A 19,665-nucleotide genomic window follows, 5' to 3' on the forward strand; every position below is an offset into this window, starting at 1 on the left:
GACTTGTTTCCAAAGCCCTTGGGGTTAACAAAAGCTCAAGTGTAGCCTTAAAATGCAACCTAGAAAAAAAGCCCACAGGCAAAGAGGAAACTTAAAAAGTCATACTACAATTAGATAATGTGCACCCTAATTCATCTAAGATGTACATTTTTTCTTTACATTTTAATATTCCTGAATGGGGATACATGTGTTTTATACTAATGGTGTCATAGTTTAACTGCTGGAAGTTTTTTCTTTCTTATATGGTATATAAAATTCCATATTAAGGGCTCTTAATGCTATAATTTAAAAAGAAGATACAATTTAAACCATTATTTCCCATGCTTCTTTGAACGAAAAAAGCTGTTGTGTTTTTTTTTTTTTTTTTAAACCTAACACCAAGAAACTTCTTATGGAACTAACATTTCAAAAAACTTACGTTGCCAAGCTAAGCGTGTTTCAGAGTCTAGATAATCTAGCATTTAAAAATGAGCTACTTAAAGTTCTCTAAATATGAACTTAGTAAAAATGATAGTTGAATTTGGAGAACACAAGGAAAAAACACTGCTGTAATAACCCCACAGATCCCTAATCTGCAAGGTAAAGCTGTTTCTCCTTTAAACCCAATACAAAAGGAAACCCTCATGAAGAAAAGAGGCTTTAAAATATATAAACACATGAACACTGTGCTACACTGACCCTGAGGCAGAAATAACAAGAGGGCCAGAAATGCACACGGAATTTAGATACTTTAAAGGGGTATCCTATATTTAACTTATGTGATTTTTCTTTCTGGTATTTTCACCTTTCCAACAGACATAGAATCTGTGAATAAATAAAGGAGAATTAGAGAAAAAGTCCTGAAAATTCTACCGGTAATCTAACCTTCCTCCTTCAACCTAATCACTAGATGATCAGTATGGATAGGAAAGCTCTAGTTGCTGGGAAACCCCCTAAAAGTGGCTGACAGTGTGGGGGCCACCAGAGGGGAGAAAGCAGCTATGAAACATGCTCTTGGGGCTTTCCGTGGTGAAATCTAGAAGTGAGAATTTCTTGTACACTTCTGCCCTGTGCATGCTTACAGAAATAAAATTCATATTACTTAAGAACATCTGCAGAAATTTTGTTTAAGAAATATAAAACAATGTCTTACTTCCATGTGGAGTGAAAGAGTATCAAAATACCTATTTCTAATCTATTATTAAACATATTATCTATAACTTCATAATAAAAGGCATTAAGTCCTTCCTTCACATAGTATTAAAATAGTTTCGCTACCTAAACTAAAAGAATAGATATTACCTGGAATAATTCTGAGAAGTCCTACCTTTTCTTTGCAGCTGGAAAGCATGCTAATAATGCTAAGACAAACTGACTGGACTGAGAGCGCTGGGGACCAGTCTTCTGTTAGAATGGATAAACAGATATGACCATTGCTATAAACATGAGGATGAACGGGAATATTTTCACCAGTAAACATGACCTAAGAAAGAATAAAATTCCATTAACACTCAAATATTCTGTATTACCAAGACATAACATATTCTCCACAGAACTTATTTTAAAAACCAGTTAAAAACAAAATAAGTGCCAGAAACAAGGATAAACAACTGCCTGCTGTTTATTCTCATCAATTCACAAAGTACTGGTTTCATTGTATGAATGAGCACGTAGGTAGGGGATGGAACATACAGAAAAAAAACTCAGGTTACCCGTTTTTTATTTCAGCTATTTTTCACAAATTCCCTTTAAAAATTTATAAATTACCAGGCATATTTAGCCTAATAAAGACAACTATATTTGTAAGAATGCTTTTTCAAATTGTACTCATTGCTCTCTGCATATAGAAACACAAAGGTATTTAATTTTGAGACAATATGAATTGCATATGACAGGAACATCACTTCTACCTGTAACAATGCTATTACGTGAGGTGCTTTGTGCAAAAGGAAATAACTGTTATATATATCTCACCTTCTCTGAACTCACTCATCCATTATGATGGGTAAAAATTACTACTTATTGATCAGCAAATAACTATGTGCCTACACACACAAAAAACAAAGGTTGAATGAGTCAAGTTTTTCTCTGCCTTTTCTTCTACTTAATTCTTCTTAACAGGTTTTCCTTTCTCCATCTTGCCACAGCACCATTTTGAAAGATAATAAATCTATTATTCCTTCCTTTACCCTCATGATTAAGTATCCCAATAGCAGTGTTTCGTAAACATATCTACCTTCAGCATTTGAATGAGGTAGAAGAGTGAATTTATACATCCTGATTCAGAATCTGTAACCACAGCCCAAAGTAGGACAAAGAAACAGAAGTCTAATATTTAAGAATGTTTATGTTACTTCATAAGTTACTTAATTTGATATAAAAATTAGTCCACCAATGTTTACATGATTTTTATAATGCAGTAAGACCTAACATTTTTATTGTTTAGTAGTAATTATTAATTCCTGACCTTAAAAATAAAATCACCTGAAGATCTGGCTAAAAATGTAAGTGCAACAGCTCCACTTTCACAGATACTGATTTAGTAGGTATGATGGGTTTTTATAAAGCTCACCAAATATAAACCAGTAGTTCCCAAACAACACTTACAGTATCTCTCTTAGCCCTAACAAACTGTCTCACATTTGAATACAGCAAAATCTTAGTAAGAAGAAACCCCACCTTCAGTTATATCAGAAATTAATAAAATATTTATTGCTCTGGGTATAACCTATTTTCCCCTTTATATAAGAGCAGAGAGCCAGTGAAATACATGTGGCTAGAGTAAGGTATGTCATCATTTAATATGGGACATGTTACAGAAAGATACCATAAACTGAGTTTTTGCTTTTATTTTCAAGTATCTAGCTTCATTACAATTTTATAAATACTTACATTTTAACAAAGCACTCTTTCATATAACTAGGAGTCCTCTAATATTTCAAATATACTACTAACATATGGAACACATTTCCTTGGCTGAAGCTAGTAGAAGACAACAAAAGGAATGACTACATACTTGCATAGTTTTTGTTTCTTTAAATTCTGGTCATGCACCCTCCATTCCCACTAAAAAGAGCTAAAATAAAGCTGAAAACCAGGTTTCAAAATAAGACATATCAATTTACTTGCCCTGCCTGATTGCAGAAGACTACCCAATCCACAACATTAGCACAGCTGTGCTTGAAGAGTATCATTTATCAATTTTACCTATCAGTGCTAGTATCCTTTTCATCACTTTTTGCTTAAAAAAAAAAAAAAAAGTGATGCTCCGCTAAAGGAAATGACTGCTTAAATGGTCTTGCAGCTCCCATACTTTCAGTCTATCTACAATTATTTTTAATTTTATTTTTTACAAACATGTAGTATATTATATTCATGTGATATTCGTACAATGTGTTATAGATGTCTAGAATGACAGTTTACAAATCTCACAGAATATGCATCTGCTCTGGGGTATTCACTCTGCCACAAAAATCCCATTTGACCAGTAGGATATTTTCATTAAGAACACAAACAATGCCCAAGACCTTATCCCCTGGCCTCAAGTATTTTTTAAAGGGTATTTCTTTTCCAGTAAGGTCTCCTTTTTACAAGGTCACGTAGAATAGTGCTCTGAAAGTGCCAAAAAATGGGAGAACTCCCAAGTTATCTTCTTTGGCAAAAATTAATCAATGCATTAGCAACCATCAAGGAAAATACACAGACAGCAAAATACAAAGGTTATCACAACATGCTCTGACTAGCCAATTCACAAAGCAGAAGGAAAAAGCAGTAGTGCTCTTGGAGAGAATGGATTATAAACTAAATCACCTGGCCTTAGAGCCAAGAAATACCCACAAACCAAAAGGAAATCAGGAGAGAGGAAAAGGGATGGAAGGCAGAAGACACCTACAGCAGGAGCAGCAGACACTGATAAGCACTGAAGAGGGCCAGAAATCAAGACGGAAACAGCTTCAAAGGCTGAGGAGACTGAAATAAAAATAAATCAGATCTCAATAAACCTTATTAAAAAAAAAAAAAAAAAAGCTGGGGCTTTTTCACATGCTGCATGCAGGGCAAATGTAGCCAGCCTGAAACTTTCAGCAACCAAACAGGGGAATCAATTAGCTGCACATATTATAGGTAACCTCTAGGGTCTAATCTGCCAGATACAGAATTTTAGAAGTTTGTCTAAACACAGAAAGGCTGAGTTTACATGCCAGAGATGAATTCCTGAAATTAAAGAAAAAACTTTTTTTCAACAATTTATTCGTGTAAAAAGGCTGGTAAGCAGTTTCCATAGACAGTTTTGATGTAAAAACACTGATTCTGGTTCTTTGCATGTGATGGGGAAAGTAACCAAGGCTGAATTTCTTTAAGATCATGCTGTTAACCATCCTCATTTATTTACCGCATGGTACAATCCAAAGGAGGAAATGGACGTTTCAGTTATTATAATGCAGCCAAGCAGGTTCTGAAAACTTAAGGGATGATTAGCCATATTCAAAATTTTAAAAATTGAAGGAGGAAATCCCAAGTAGCCGATAAAACTAAAACAGATCTAACAGGACAAGTGAATACAATGAATTTGAAACCAAAGGGAATAAATAAGAACTTTGCTAATTGTTTTATTTTAAAAATTATTTATTTTAAAAATATTTTTTCAAACCAAACCTAGTCATAGAAACAGTTAACCAGAGAACTGCACAAATTCATAAACCAAACAATAAAATGGAACTACAGATTTTAAATAAGCAGTTTTATGGAAAAAAACAACAACAACATTTTAGAAAAGGATCTTAGATCTAATGCATGTAAATCACACCTGAAGTTCAGAGCCTGCATTAGAAGCAGTCCTCAGATGAATCTAAATTTCCAAACATCTCCCTATCAATATGGTGTATTTTCAAAAGCAGGTGAGATTTAACATAACTATGCTCAGTATCCATATAATTTTGGAGATAAGAGAGCATAGCCCACATCCAACCTAAAGTTTTAAGCAAGCCAACCTCTGGGTAACTTGGTATCAAATATAATGAAATGAATCATGGTACTCATATGTAATGAAATGAATCATGGTACTCATATGTAATGAAATGAAATCATGGTACTCATATGTAATGAAATGAAATCATGGTAATCATATGTAAGGATTTCCAAACATTCAAACTTAATGGTGAATGATCCCACTATACTAAGATCTGACCACAAGGAAGGCATACTAATATGTTCAGACTACTGTTCTGCAACTAATTAGAAAGTGAGACATCTAATATAGTGTCAAACTAGGTCAAAACACATATTACAAGAATAAGCTGTATGAAACAAGCTATAAAATATAAAAGCCAATATACAAAATGGATACCAAGATTTCTCCAGGGACAAGATAAGGGAATGCTTTCCCTTATTAAAATTGTAAGTAGATGACAATACTTAATGGGCAACTACAGAAAGTGAATATACAAGCAGAATTTGTTGTAATCAGATATCTAATTATTAATAATATATGATGTAGGCAATCTAGCATTAAGTGGTAAATATCTGACAAAAGTAACTGGGAATTGGAGTTTTATTTAGCACAGTTTTTAGCTCAATTCTCCCCTTTTAGTCATTTAACATGCATTAGTTGCATCACAATTAATTAATAGTTTTTCCTTACCATGCAATCTTACAAGTATTACAAAGTCAAAATTCCTGGATACAATGAAACTAAATTTGGTTCCCCTGGATGGTAACCATTCTCTCTCCTTTGTAAGCTGTGTTCTTCTAGCCTACCAGTCTTCTCCTTTATCTTCCCTCTGCTTTACCCCCAAGGCTTCAACGAACAAGGTTCACTGTTCCCTTTCTCCTTGTCAGGTGTCCTAGTTGCTAGACAATTTAAGGCAATAAAAATGGTTATTTAAGACTTTGGAAAGCTTAACCACCATCACATGAAAGAGCAAGGAGAATGACACCACAAATAAAAGGATGAAAACACTATGAAAATAGGTTCTTGATCTCTGCAATGAGGTAGTATTGAGCAACAGAACCAAAAGGGTCTGGGTTAAGGGGGCATGAATAGGAAGGAGAATAAGGATGTGAAGAAAGCAAATACTCTTTTGCCCCAGTGTTTCTAAAGCTTTGTAATCAAGGCAAGTACATTTTTAGCACAACTTTTAGCATCAATATGATTTCAGGACTAAGTACAGTACCCTTTTCCTGCTAAAATCATACTTCTCCACCTATTTCTAAAATGCCTAAAATTTCTTCAACAAAAATCAGAGTTGAAAAACTTAAAAAACCAAGTATAACCAGGGCATTTACAAGATAATGTGATTCAATTTTATTGTATTCAAATGGGATGTTTTGACAGAGGAAGGGGCGTATAAGATCACAGATATTTGGAAGGGAAGAACTACTAATGTAAGGAAGGAAGCATAAAGGAAAAGAAGCAAAATAGAGACACTAAAGTTGAGGACGTCACGGTTTGGAAGGAGAGGTGACTATACCTCCTAATTCCTTTGAGATAAATCTCTAAATATCCTTCACATTGCAAGATTCTTGGAGAAGCCCCAAAATGTCCTTCCTTTTTCATATCCTGCTGTGGCCCTCCTTTTTTTTGGGGGGGGGGGGCCCTCCTATAAGTAACGATACATAAAACTTCACTTGCTCACAAATCTCAGAAGAAGCCATGTCTTTTCATGATTTGCTCCACTTTTGACATAAACTCTTCTTGTGGTTTAAGTCCCAGTACAAACAGGTTTTTCTTTGCCCCCTCATTTTATTCTAAAGTGGTCACTGCTTTATCTTTTGCTCCCAAAGCATACAATTCATACTTCAGTTTGTATCCAGTTGTACAGGCCAAAAGTTGTGGTCTTCCCTGACTCCTTTGCCACATTTATATTCCTTATCAATTCATTAGCAAATCCATTAGCTCAACCTTTAAAATAGGTCCAGGGGTGCGGGTGATTCTTGATTTTGGCTCAAGTCATGATCTCAGGGTCCTGGGATTCTCTTCAGCAGGGAGTCTGCTTAAGGATTTCTCTCGCCCCTACCCCAACTTGCATGCACATGCACGCGCTCTCTCTCTCATTCTCTCAAACAAATCTTTAAAAAACAATAATAAAATAGGTCCAAAATATGGCCATCTTCCACAACCTCCACTGCTACCTTTCTGGTACAAGTCACCATCACCTTTCACTGGATTACTGCAAGAGTTGTCTGATCTCCCTGTACACTTGTACACTCAACAATCAATGTGCTATTCAACAGCCAAATTTTTCTTTTTAATCTTAAGTAGGATCAAGTCATTCTTCTCAAAATATTCAGAGGTTTTTCATCTCATTCTGAGTAAAAAACAAAACTCTATGGGCTATACAATCCACGACAAATTATCTCTCAGACCTATGCTCTCCATTCCCTCTCTTGTTTTTATAGCACTCCAGGGACCTGCCAAATGTGCTCCAGATTCATGGCCTTTGCTTTACCTGCTCTTTCCAAACTTCTTTCACATGGTTTATTCATTCACCTCTTTCAGATTTCTGCTCCAAAGTGATTTTCTCAGTGAAATCTTCTCTGATTGCTCAATCCAATGCTACAACATCCTGAATTCCCTTTTCTACTTTTTTTTTCCACCATCTTCCTTACTGTATGTTTTGCTTATTGTTTATTGTCTCTTTCTACAAGAACACAAATTTCACGAAAGCAGGTTTTTTATTTGGTTCTCTTCACTACTAAATTGCCAACATCTAGCAGTGTCTGTAATATGACATGCTAGATAAGTACTTACAGAATGAATGAATCCATGTCTGCCTATCCAAATACTAAACAATAAAGGCAGGCACAATACCTTTTAATTTCTGTACTCTTCTTCATCTCTAAAAAAGAGAGCACAGTATTTGGCACATAATTCACATTTACTACACATTAAATTGGCCAATCATTTACCCGTATTCTCACAGAGGAAAACAGAATATATATAATATAGGAAGATATTTAATTCTGCATGGCTGATGGTAAGTGCACGTTAGTAGGAAACAGTGATGGAAAAGTGCCTCATCTCTGCTCCCGATAGTAAAAGATTTTGCTGTCATAATGGTTTCCTTTAAAGCAAATGACTGGGCCAAACACCTTGTTTCAGATAGGCAGCTTTTTCACTGTCAAGTAAGATACAAGAGAAATTTACAACAGGGAAAAGAAAACCCAGCCAACTATAAGGTTTATTATGGTCTTATCAATCTAACTTACAGATACAAAAGTAATTAAGTTTAAATGAGACTAGTTTATTTTAGGGTTATTTCCCCAAATTCTAGTTTTGTAAGTAGTGGTATATTTAGTACTGCTTATTGCATAGGAAAATCAAAGACTAATTTTCTAACAAATGCCAATGCTACTGGGACTCACCCAATAAAAAAATCTTTGGTGAATGAGGAATTTTACTGCCTTTGAGTGATTCTAATCACTTCCCCAGAGCAATGCATCTCTGGAAAGTTTCGGTTATTGGAAAAATCTCTTGACATGCGTACACATCAAGTAACTGATTGCTAGATCATTATTCTTATTTTATAATCACACAGATGCTGTGATAAATAAAACATAAAAATAACTGTAAAGTATTAGTAGTCTTACAGCAGCTCTGTTATTTTCTCAATACAACTTCTGTGACATGGGAGTGATGTTAAAGAGGAATCCTCGGGGATCCCTGGGTGGCACAGCGGTTTGGTGCCTGCCTTTGGCCCAGGGCGTGATCCTGGAGACCCGGGATCGAGTCCCACATCTGGCTCCTGTTGCATGGAGTCTGCTTCTCCCTCTGCCTATGTCTCTGCCTCTCTCTCTCTCTGCGTGACTATCATAAATAAATAAAAATAAAAATAAAAAAAAAGAGGAATCCTCATATTCCAAAAGATTGGGAACAACTGCCCCAGAGCTTTCAGTTATCATTCTATATAGTAGTATCTTTCACTTTTAGAGATAACATTGCTGGATAAATGGGCATTTTCCCCATTTCGGTACTTACACCTAATGGACAGTATGGAAAGAAGTAACTTGGATTTGAATCTTAACTATCCTACTAGCTAGCTTTTAAATCAACAGACACTTTACTTCAATAAGCTTCAATTTCCTCACTTATAAAATGAGATGGAATCCATCTTCCCAACCACTTCATTAGAGCCTTACAAGATAACATCAGAATGGAAGTTACATTAGAAAGTATGATAGAAATATTACTACGTAGTAGAGGGCATGGAGGTAATGTGCAGCTGAAATGGTTAAGTTCAGACTTAAACGCTAAGCTGAAGAGTTTTCAGACTTGACTCTACAGAAAATAAAGAAGCATTTGAGGTCTTGAGAAGAAAGCAGGGATACTTGTGGTGGTGGCGTTATGTATCTGTGCAAATCAATACGGCAAATACACCTTCAAAGAAATCTAACAGCATTGTGAAGAGATGACTAGGAGTGGAAAGAACTTAAGGCTATTTAATAGTCCAAAGGAGAGATAGAAATTTGGAATACAGCAGATAGAGGATAACAGTAGACTGACCTAAGTACTGTAAAAGGACCTGAAAAGCTACATTTTAACAGTGGGGGGAAAGGGAAGAATTTCAATGCAAGCAGATAGGTGGGACAATAACTCAAGAAAAATTTTTTTTTACTTATTTTGTTACTGGAAAAGATTGAGTTTAGATGTGTTAAATTTGAGACATCTGGAGATACCCAAGTAGCTATATCCAACAAGGGTGTGAAATTAAACCTCAGAAAGAAGAGGCTGTACACAGAGCTGTAGATCTGGGAGGTAGCTGTTTAAGACAGATGAAGACTTTAGAGAAAAGAGTGAGAAGAATAAGGGACTACTGAATAAAGAACCCAGAGAACACCAAAATCAGAAGAATTAGAAAAAGTGGACAGAAGTCAAAACAGGGAAGGAAAAAAAAAAGAATTTAAGAAAGGATGACAGAATCCATTACGAACACTGTAACTTACAGAAATATTAAGAGATGAAATTCAGATGATGTGTCAAGAGTTCTATATCTGATTTAAAATTAAATACTGGGCAGCCCCGGTGGCTCAGCAGCTTAGCGCCACCTTCAGCCCAGGTGGTGTGATCCTGGAGTCCCAGAATCGAGTCCCACATTGGGCTCCCTGCATGGAGCCTGCTTCTCCCTCTGCCTGGGTCTCTGCCTCTCTCTCTCTGTGTCTCTCATGAATAAATAAATAAAATCTTTTTAAAAAATAAATTAAATTAAATACTAAGAGGATTAGAGGATACTTTTGACTTGGTTCATGTTTATAAAATATTATTTTCCTCTGATGAAAAATCTGTGGGCTCCCAGAGTAAGCCTTCTCCAGTATCTCCCTAAGTCAACAGTTTGGAGTTGGTGAGTCACATTCTTTCCTCACATACCTTCAACAAACTTAGTTGAAGTATAAAAACAGGCTGAAGGTGACAAGGGAATGCCTGCGACCCCACTGCCTTCAAGGATTAACAATCTTAAATGATGCTGATAAGCAAAAAGGCTATAAAACGTGAAGGTCATTTTCTAGAGAGATGATGTTTGTTTTGCTTTCTTATCAGTCTACACATGCTTACTATAAAGGCCTAGAGGTCATGATAACACATAACTCTTAGTTTTATTTTTAATTTTTATGAAAATGATAAAAATGAGCTTCCTAATCTTAGTTTCCTGCTCACACAAAAACTGAACTCAAGTCCATTTCCATTTAATTCTGTATCTTTATTTAAAAAATTATCTCTTTTATTTATAGCACAATCAATAACTGACTTCCATCTATATGCCTACATGGCCAAGGATATTGTTTATATTCTATTTAAAGTTGCAACGGATTATTTTTCTCAAAAAAAAAAAAGTATTTGAGCACTTCACAAGTTGAGTTTTAGATACTTGAGAAGTTTCATTATCCAGAACCTCATTATCTAGCAGTACCAGATAGAATTGGCATTAAGTCTCAACATTTTGCTGCCAGTAACTCATTTACCCATCTTACCAAGCCAGAAATCTGGAAGTCATCCTAGAATCTCCTTTTCTCTAACTCCCAAAGATTAATCATTCACCACAGTTAAACAGCTCCCAAAAAAGTTCCTCAACCACCATTATCCCTTGTCTGAGTATTAACCATTTACCTAAACTAACTGTGCCTCAAATTATAATGATCAGATTTGGGGCTTATGTTTAGATATTTAACATTTGGTAATATATTCTATCTTTACAGTACTAAAAGACTGTAAGTATAGCATGTCAATGCAAAATCAAAGAACTGTTCCTTTCAACAAAGCACCTGACTTATCACATGATCATTCTATCATCTTATCTAGGAATAAGTGCCTCCAGTTATTCCAAAATGCTATATTCTCCCACAACCCATAGGCCTGAGTTAGATTTTCCATCCCCTTTTCTGCTAACATTTATACATAAAAAACAATGTTAATTTCTTAAAGCACAAAAGTAGCAAACCCTAATCTCAATAAAGGAAAATGTTCATAAAGATCTTGATTATATTACAGATAAAGGAACAAATCTATTCATATAATTATAATGAATTTCTTTATAAATTTGTATTTAGTCAAAAGTCACTAATTTAGTATTTTGCTAAAATCTAAAAATACAATAAAATGTTAAAAACATGGCAGTTACCTGAGGAGAGTCAAAAGGATATCGACTACTAAACTTAAATAGAAGCTGAAATTTTTCCCCTTCATATAAGGTACCTGGTGCACCTTCCATGTCTACGATCCACCTAGAATAGGAAAAAAAACAAAAACAAAAAAACTTCAGATAAGAAGAATTGGGGTGAGAAAGAAAAGGGAAGACTGAAGACTTCCTTTAAGCCAGGCATTGGGATAGGAGTCATTCATGTGTAACAGTGCACTTCATTCTCCCAACAATTAGAGTTGGTATCAACACCCCTTGCCCTATATCCTTCTCTGACGCTCAAAGGTTAAGTAACTAGATCAAAGTCAGGCAACTAGCAAAGGACAGAGCCAAATTTTAATCCAGGTCTAAGAACACAAAATGAAAACCCTACTCAAGTGTGCTGACACCAAATCCTGCACTCTTGATACTCAATTTATGCTGTCTTATTTTTCCAAAACAGTATTTCCACAATGACTGAAAAGATTTTATATAGATAATATCAAACTAATGAACTGCCCATCTGATATCACTTTAAAAGCAATGGACGAAGTAGGTATCAAAAATGACTAGAGAATTTGTGGCTGTTAGATCTATCTTCTCGTCAGTGTTCTAGAGACCAAAGGAAAAAGCAGCTAAACTAACATTAGTCCACTTACTCTGATAGCTACTCAAGGCTCTATACTGTCTTTCCTTTGTCTGTTTCAGGTATTTAATGAAACTCAGAAGAGATTTCCATGGCCTCTTTACAAGCTTACTTTGTTTCCACATATAATAATCATGAATACAAATCTCTTTTTTTTTTTTTTTAAATTTTTATTTATTTATGATAGTCACACACAGAGAGAGAGAGAGAGAGGCAGAGACATACGCAGAGGGAGAAGCAGGCTCCATGCACCGGGAGCCCGACGTGGGATTCGATCCCGGGTCTCCAGGATCGCGCCCTGGGCCAAAGGCAGGCGCCAAACCGCTGCGCCACCCAGGGATCCCTACAAATCTCTTTTAAATTATAACCTGTACACTTATCTCTTGTTTATTTATTTAAAGTAAGCTCTACACCCAGCAAGGAGCTTGAACTCACAACCCCGAGATCAAGAGTCACATGCTCTATCAACTGAGCCAGCCAGGACCCCCTATCTCTTGCGCTTTAAAAAAAAAAAAAAAAGGAGGGGAAGGAGTCTTTTCTCCCTCTCCCTTTCCCTCTGCCCCTCCCCCTGCTTATGCTCTCTCTCTCTCTCTCTCTCTCTCTCGCAAATAAATAAATCTTAAAAATAAATGAAATAAATAAATTTCAAAAAAGGGAAACTGGGGTGCCTGGATGCCTCAGTCAGTTAAGCATCCAACTCTCCATTTCAGCTCAAGTCATGATCTCAGGGTCCTGAAATCAAGCCCCTCCAAACCTAGTGTGGAGCCTGTTTAAGATTCTCTCTCTTCCTCTGCTCCTTCCTACCACTCATGCACGCATTCTCTCTCTAAAAAATTAATTAAAAAAAAATAGATAAAATTTTAAAAAGGGGATAGGAGTAGAAAATGATTTTTTTAAAAGGATTAATGGTGGCAAAGATGATGGGGCCACACTGAGAAGCAAAAGTGGACCAACCATAAGAATGAGTTCCTAATTATAGCACTAGCCAATTCCTTTCCTCTTAAACTTTTTACGTATAGAAATTTATTACTTTAAGTATAGAGAAACTAAAGGAACTAATATTGAGAATACAGTATTGAGGTTCTAGTCATCACCCCACATACTATGGAGTTAGGAGCTTATAATAAACGTGCCTACTCTCTAAAAGCAATCAGCTAACATATACAGGGCCTTAGGAGCATAGCTAATTCATTTTTGGAATGCATGTTCAATACCATACATGGTAATAAAAGGTATGACCATAGAGCCAAGACGTAATATTTTACAGTGAAATTACACAGGACTGTACCTTAGCTGTGTGGCCATGAATAAGCTGTTCTATTTCTCTCATTTTAACTATTTAAATTATAAAAGATATAAAAAACAAAGTTAAAAGTTCATTAAAAAAAGGTATTCATCCCAAAGTGTTGGAAAGATAACTGGCGTTATGCATGTAAAACAGACAGTACTTTCCTGACATAAAAACACAGTAAATTAAATACAATGTATAAGCTGTACTATAAACAACAACAACAACAACAAACTATTCTCTTTATAAACTGTGTCGTTCCTGGCCATCAAAATCCCCTTTTTATTATTCTCCTCTGACACCCACTATGCACAGTGACTATTCCAAGGAAAATCAGAGGACTTCCTGGTGCCCTTTCTTAAAGATATCTGACAGAGTTAGAGCGTTTAGAGCATGAGCTAGCTCGAGCAGGGTTGGAAGAACAGAGGGGAAGTGAGAGGGAGGTTCTCAAGCAGGCTCTAGATTGAACACAGAGCCCAACTGTGGGCTCGATCTCAGGACCCTGAGTTCATGATCTAAGTCAAAGCCAAGAGTCCAGAGTTGAACCAACTGAGCCACCCAGGGAACACCTCCTGGTGCCCTTTCATTCTGTTTATAGGGCAAATTTTAAGACATAATGTACCATATATTTACATGTGATCTATCCCAACAGCTTTTAAATAATAGCTAAGCAAATACCTCAGTAATCCTTCCAATATCTGGGTGAGATAGGTCAAAGGCGGCATAATTTTCAACATTGTGCAGGATAATTTTAAATAACTTTTTGCTAATTGAAAAAGCAATCAATGTATGTCCACTATAGAAAATTTAGAAAGATATAAATAAACAAAAATACCCAAAAATAATCAGCGCTGAAGTACTTCGGGTACCTTTCATTCTAGATATTTTGTAGTTTCTTTATCGATGGAATTGATACCTGATAGTTAAATTACACAAATTCAAATTATCAGTGTTTATGGGATGCCTGGGTTAAGGGTCTGACTCTTGATTTTGGCTCACGTCACAATCTCAGGGTCCTGAGACTGAGTCCTGTGTCGGGCTCCATACTGGGCATGGAGTCTACTTAAGAGTCTCTCTCTTCCTCTGCCCACTCTCAACCCCCACAATTCTCTCTAAAAAATAATAAGATTAAAATTTAAAAATATAAAAAATTTAAAAAACAAATCCTCAGTGTTTATGAGTCTAATTAAGAGCACACGTTCCTGAGAAGAAGTCTTCCTGTGAGTAGCTATTGTTTCAGGATTCTAATGTTTAAAAACATATTTTTCATACATTCATAGCTCCTACTCAAAGAAACAGCCAACTATTCTACTCCAAAGGAAAAACTAGCTCTGTTGGATATATTACAACAGGATACACACCAATATGGCCTCTCTAAGGAATTTTCAAAAGTAATCATGACTATATAAAAGTTGTGCATTTCAGGCTTTAACTGAGGGGATGGCATTCCAAGGTCTTAACCTGAGAAATAATTTCCCTGTTAATAATATCTACATTGTTTCCAAACTGTCTCTATAACATGTAATGCTGAAATGAGCATAGTTAATTCTAAGTTAATTTTTTTTTTAAAGTAAGCTCTATGCCCACCAACAGGGGGCTTAAATTCACAACTGCGAGATCAAGAGTTGCACATTCTACTGAATGAGCCAACCAGGCACCCTTGGTTCTAGGTCTCTGTTTCTTCCTTAGGACAGCATAGGGGTTTATTTATTAGTTCAAAGGATATGATACTCTTATTTTTAAAGGTCTTAATACATGCTACCAAACTGTCTTCCAGAAAGTGTTTTTCATCATTGTTCTTATGCTACTTAAACACATCTTTTAAGATCTAATTTTTTTAGACTACTTTTATACCCTGGAAGATAGTCAAAGATAATAAAAATTTTGTGATTCATTTACAATAAATTATTTTAAAAGAGAAATTGTTTGACAAACATCTCTAAATGACAGGTTTATTCTGTAACAAAGATAAAGCTATTTAGCTATTTTGGTAGTTACAATTTGTGGTATAACTGCTTGACAATCTATACAAACGTTTCCATTTGTACAAATGTAAAACATTCCTTTAACTTTTTATAAATCACTGTTATGTGGGTCCCACCCTTAACAAAAAAAGGAAAGGTTGAAAGAGGAAGCACTTGGTTATTACCAATGAAAATGGAATATAATCTATTTGTTTAGTTATACAGAACAAAAATACCTCTTAATGGGGCACCTGGGTGGCTCAGTGGTTGAGTGTCTTGCCTTTGGCTCAAGGCATGATCCCGGGGTCCTGGGATCAAGTCCCATATCAGGCTCTCTCTCCACAGGGAGCCTACTTTTCCCTCTGCCTATGTCTGCCTCTCTTTGTCTCTCACAAATTAATAAACAAAATCTTTTAAAAATGTATATAATAATTATATATATAATTATATATATCTTAATTATATATCTAAATGTGTGTTCTATTTTCAAATTTTGTTTGATAGAAATGAAAAATCAATTGAGAATTACAAAAAGAAGTGGAAAACCTTAAATGCATATTACTAAATAAAAGAGGCCAATCTGAAAGGCTACACTGTATGATTCCAACTATATGACTGTCTGGAAAAGGGAAAACTACAGAGATAGTAAAAAGATCAGTGGCTGGGGGAGATGATGAACAGCTGGAGCACAGGGGATTTTTAGGCCAGTGAAAATATTCTGTATGATACCATAATGATGATATATGTCGTTGCACATTCACCCAAATCCTTAGAACATATAACACCCATAATAAATTATAATGCAAACTATAGACTTTGGGAGATTATGATGCGTCAATCATGCTTCATCAATTTTAACCAATGGATGTTGATAATGGGGGAGGCTGTGCATGTGTGAGAGCAAAGGGTATGTGGGAAATCTCTGTACCTTCTGCTCGATTTTGCAGGGAACCTAAAAATGCTTGAGGACCTAGCAATGTTTTAAAGACTGTTACAGAGCTAGAGATCTGTACCCATTTTCAAACAATGTAACCAGCCAAACATCAATAGGTCCATTCTTCATATCCCTGATTTTAAAAAGCATAACTTCTGGGATCCCTAGTTGGCGCAGCGGTTTGGCACCTGCCTTTGGCCCAGGGCGCGATCCTGGAGACCCGGGATCGAATCCCACGTCGGGCTCCCGGTGCATGGAGCCTGCTTCTCCCTCTGCCTGTGTCTCTGCCTCTCTCTCTCTCTCTCTCTGTATGACTATCATAAATAAATTAAAAAATAAAAAATAAAAAGCATAACTTCTGTCTTAAGTATGGACTCAAACCTCACAAAGGTAACTAAAAGTTATGTTTCTGGGTAGCCCCGGTGGCGCAGCGGTTTGGCGCCGCTTGCAGTCCAGGGCGTGATCCTGGAGACCCTGGATCGAGTCCCGCGCCGGGTTTTCTGTGTGATGCCTGCTTCTCCCTCTGCCTGTGTCTCTACCTCTCTCTCTCTCTCTCTGTCTCTATGAATAAATAAATAAATCTTAAAATAAAATAAAATAAATAAAATAAATAAAATAAAATAAAATAAAATAAAATAAAATAAAATAAAATAAAATAAAATAAAAGCCATGTTTCTCTAAAAGGATAAATATGTCCATGAATTTTGGTCACTTTTGCTCTCTTGACCTAGAATGTCAAAAAAGCATTTAAATTATGCTTTTTGGGGATCCCTAGGTGGCGCAGCGGTTTGGTGCCTGCCTTCGGCCTAGGGCGCGATCCTGGAGACCCGGGATCGAATCCCACATCGGGCTCCCGGTGCATGGAGCCTGCTTCTCCCTCTGCCTGTGTCTCTGCCTCTCTCTCTCTCTCTCTCTGTGACTATCATAAATAAAAAAAAAAAAGAAAGAAAGAAATTATGCTTTTTGTCCTACAATTTAGTCTATAGTAAACTTTTATCGTGTTGCCTCCCATCCCTTTAATGTTTTTGGAGTTTTGTTTTTTTTTTTAAGGAGAGGTTTCATTATTTTAAATCCTCCCCCATCCCCACCCCCAATTTCAGAACATTTACCCTTGCCTAACAAAACTATTAAATCAAAGGAGTGGTAAAAATAGACTATACTGGATTGTGAGATCTTAGGATGACACTCTTGAAAACATTTCAAACTAATTCAAATGCTCATTTTTTTATGAGACGACACATATCTCTCTATGCTTCTTGGTTTCTTATCTGGGAAAAGACTTCTTTCTTTACGTCTTCTAAGGAAGGAGCAGAATTAGAATACTTCTTGTGTCTTCTATACACTTCACTTCTTCATCTTCATGAAGAAGTTTCTTATCTATTAAAAGAGGTTGCTAAATAGTCTGACATTCATTTAGTTACCCTTCTGTCAGGGCAATTAATGTATTCAGGGAATGGAGACATATCTTGACTCCTACTTTCTTTCAAATCTTTACATGTGATTTCGAAAAATTTGACAAACAACCTCATTCCAAATTGTTCTATCTTATTTTTTAAAGATTTTATTTATTTATTCATGAAAGATAGGGGGATCCCTGGGTGGCGCAGCGGTTTGGCGCCTGCCTTTGGCCCAGGGCGCGATCCTGGAGACCCGGGATCGAATCCCACATCGGGCTCCCGGTGCATGGAGCCTGCTTCTCCCTCTGCCTGTGTCTCTGCCTCTCTCTCTCTCACTGTGTGCCTATCATAAATAAATAAAAAAAAAAAATTAAAAAAAAAAAAAAAAAAGAAAGATGCTGAGAGAGGCAGAACATGGGCAGAGGGAGAAGCAGGCTCCCTGCAGAGAACCTGATGCGGAACTTGATCCCAGGACTCCGGGATCACAACCTGAGCTGAAGGCAGATGCTCAACCACTGAGCCACTCAGGTGCCCCACACTGCTCTATTTTAGATGGAAATCACTTCATAAACAAAGTTAGACCAAAGTCTTTATAGGATGCATCTTTAGCAGGAAACATTTAAAAATATTACTGATCAACATTGGTTTTTATTTTATTATTGTTTTTTAAAAGATTTTATTTATTCATTTGACAGAGAGAGAGCACAAGCAAGGGGAGTAGCAGGCAGAGGGAGGAAAAGCAGGCTCCCTGCTGAGCAGGGAGCAATGTAGGGCTTGATTCCAGGACCCTGGGATCATGACCTGAGCCAAAGGCAAATGCTTAACTGACTGAGCCATCCAGGCTCCCAAAAATATATTTTTTTTAAAAAAAAGGTTTACAAATCACACATTATATACAATGAGTATGATACTATCCTATGACACAAAATGGCATATATAAATGCACAGAATAAGAATTATCCATCTTTTGATGGAAGAGTGGGATGGAATATGAAAAATTCTACATTTTATTTTTTTTAAAGATTTATTTATTTTGGGGGTGGGAAGAGGGGCAGAGGGAGGAGAAAGACTCCCCACTGAGCACAGAGCCCAACACAGGGTGAAATCTTACAACCCTTAACTGAAATCAAGAGCTGAAATCAAGAGCCATGGATGTTTAATCAACTGAGCCACCCAGGTGCCCCCAAATTCTACATTTTAAAAAGTAAGTATATTTTCAAACATTACACTAATAATAAAAGAAGTATTTCAAAAACTAAATACTTACTGTGTAATTGAATTTTGCACACTCTTTTCATTTAAAGTCATTCCAGGAGGTGGGTCATTTTGCAAAGCCAACAGTTCTTTCTGCAGTCGTTTCTAAAAAAGAGTATCAACAATTTGTACTTCAAAAAAATGACATCTTTCTAGTTTCACAGATTGAATCTTTTATGCCTACCTCTCTAATTTTTAATTTTGTCCTATAATTAAAACAAAAACATTTCTAAATATATTTGTAAACATTGATGCTGTAAAGTGATCATACAGAGCAGCCATCTACCTACAGAACTTCACTGTTACTCCACTGAGGTTATAAGATCTCAGCCTAAGTTATAACTGCTTACAAATTTTAGCAGTGTTTCCTTTACTGCTTTCCAATAATAAAAACCATAGTTCTCCATCATCCTTAAAAAAAATGTATCATTTCAGACATACAAGCTTTTCAAAAAAACTATACAAATAACCGTATACAAAAAGCCTTCTTGAAAATGTTTTGGATAATGTTACTTTATAATTTACATCCCATATTTGTTTCCTTAAATAGGATACTTGCACAGAATTTATTTTTTTATATAAATTTATTTTTTATTG

At 36.0% G+C, this 19,665-nt stretch overlaps 1 protein-coding gene across 5 annotated transcripts in view; it reads right to left on the reverse strand.

The window, feature by feature from the left end:
- UBE2W (ubiquitin conjugating enzyme E2 W) overlaps positions 1-19,665 on the reverse strand; it is a 112,696-nt gene that overhangs the window by 51,042 nt on the left and 41,989 nt on the right. For 4 of the 5 annotated variants that reach the window (XM_038579545.1, XM_038579548.1, XM_038579547.1 and 1 more), the window contains 3 exons: positions 19,082-19,173; positions 11,589-11,691; positions 1,307-1,462 (listed from right to left, as the gene is read on the reverse strand). In XM_038579545.1, coding sequence (XP_038435473.1) covers positions 1,307-1,462; positions 11,589-11,691; positions 19,082-19,173 — 351 coding nt within the window. The remainder of the gene's footprint in view (positions 1-1,306; positions 1,463-11,588; positions 11,692-19,081; positions 19,174-19,665) is intronic. The other variant, XM_038579549.1, reaches the window with a different exon arrangement.

This window comes from Canis lupus, chromosome 29 (assembly GCF_011100685.1).
Source record: "Canis lupus familiaris isolate Mischka breed German Shepherd chromosome 29, alternate assembly UU_Cfam_GSD_1.0, whole genome shotgun sequence".
NCBI classification, from domain to species: domain Eukaryota; kingdom Metazoa; phylum Chordata; class Mammalia; order Carnivora; family Canidae; genus Canis; species Canis lupus.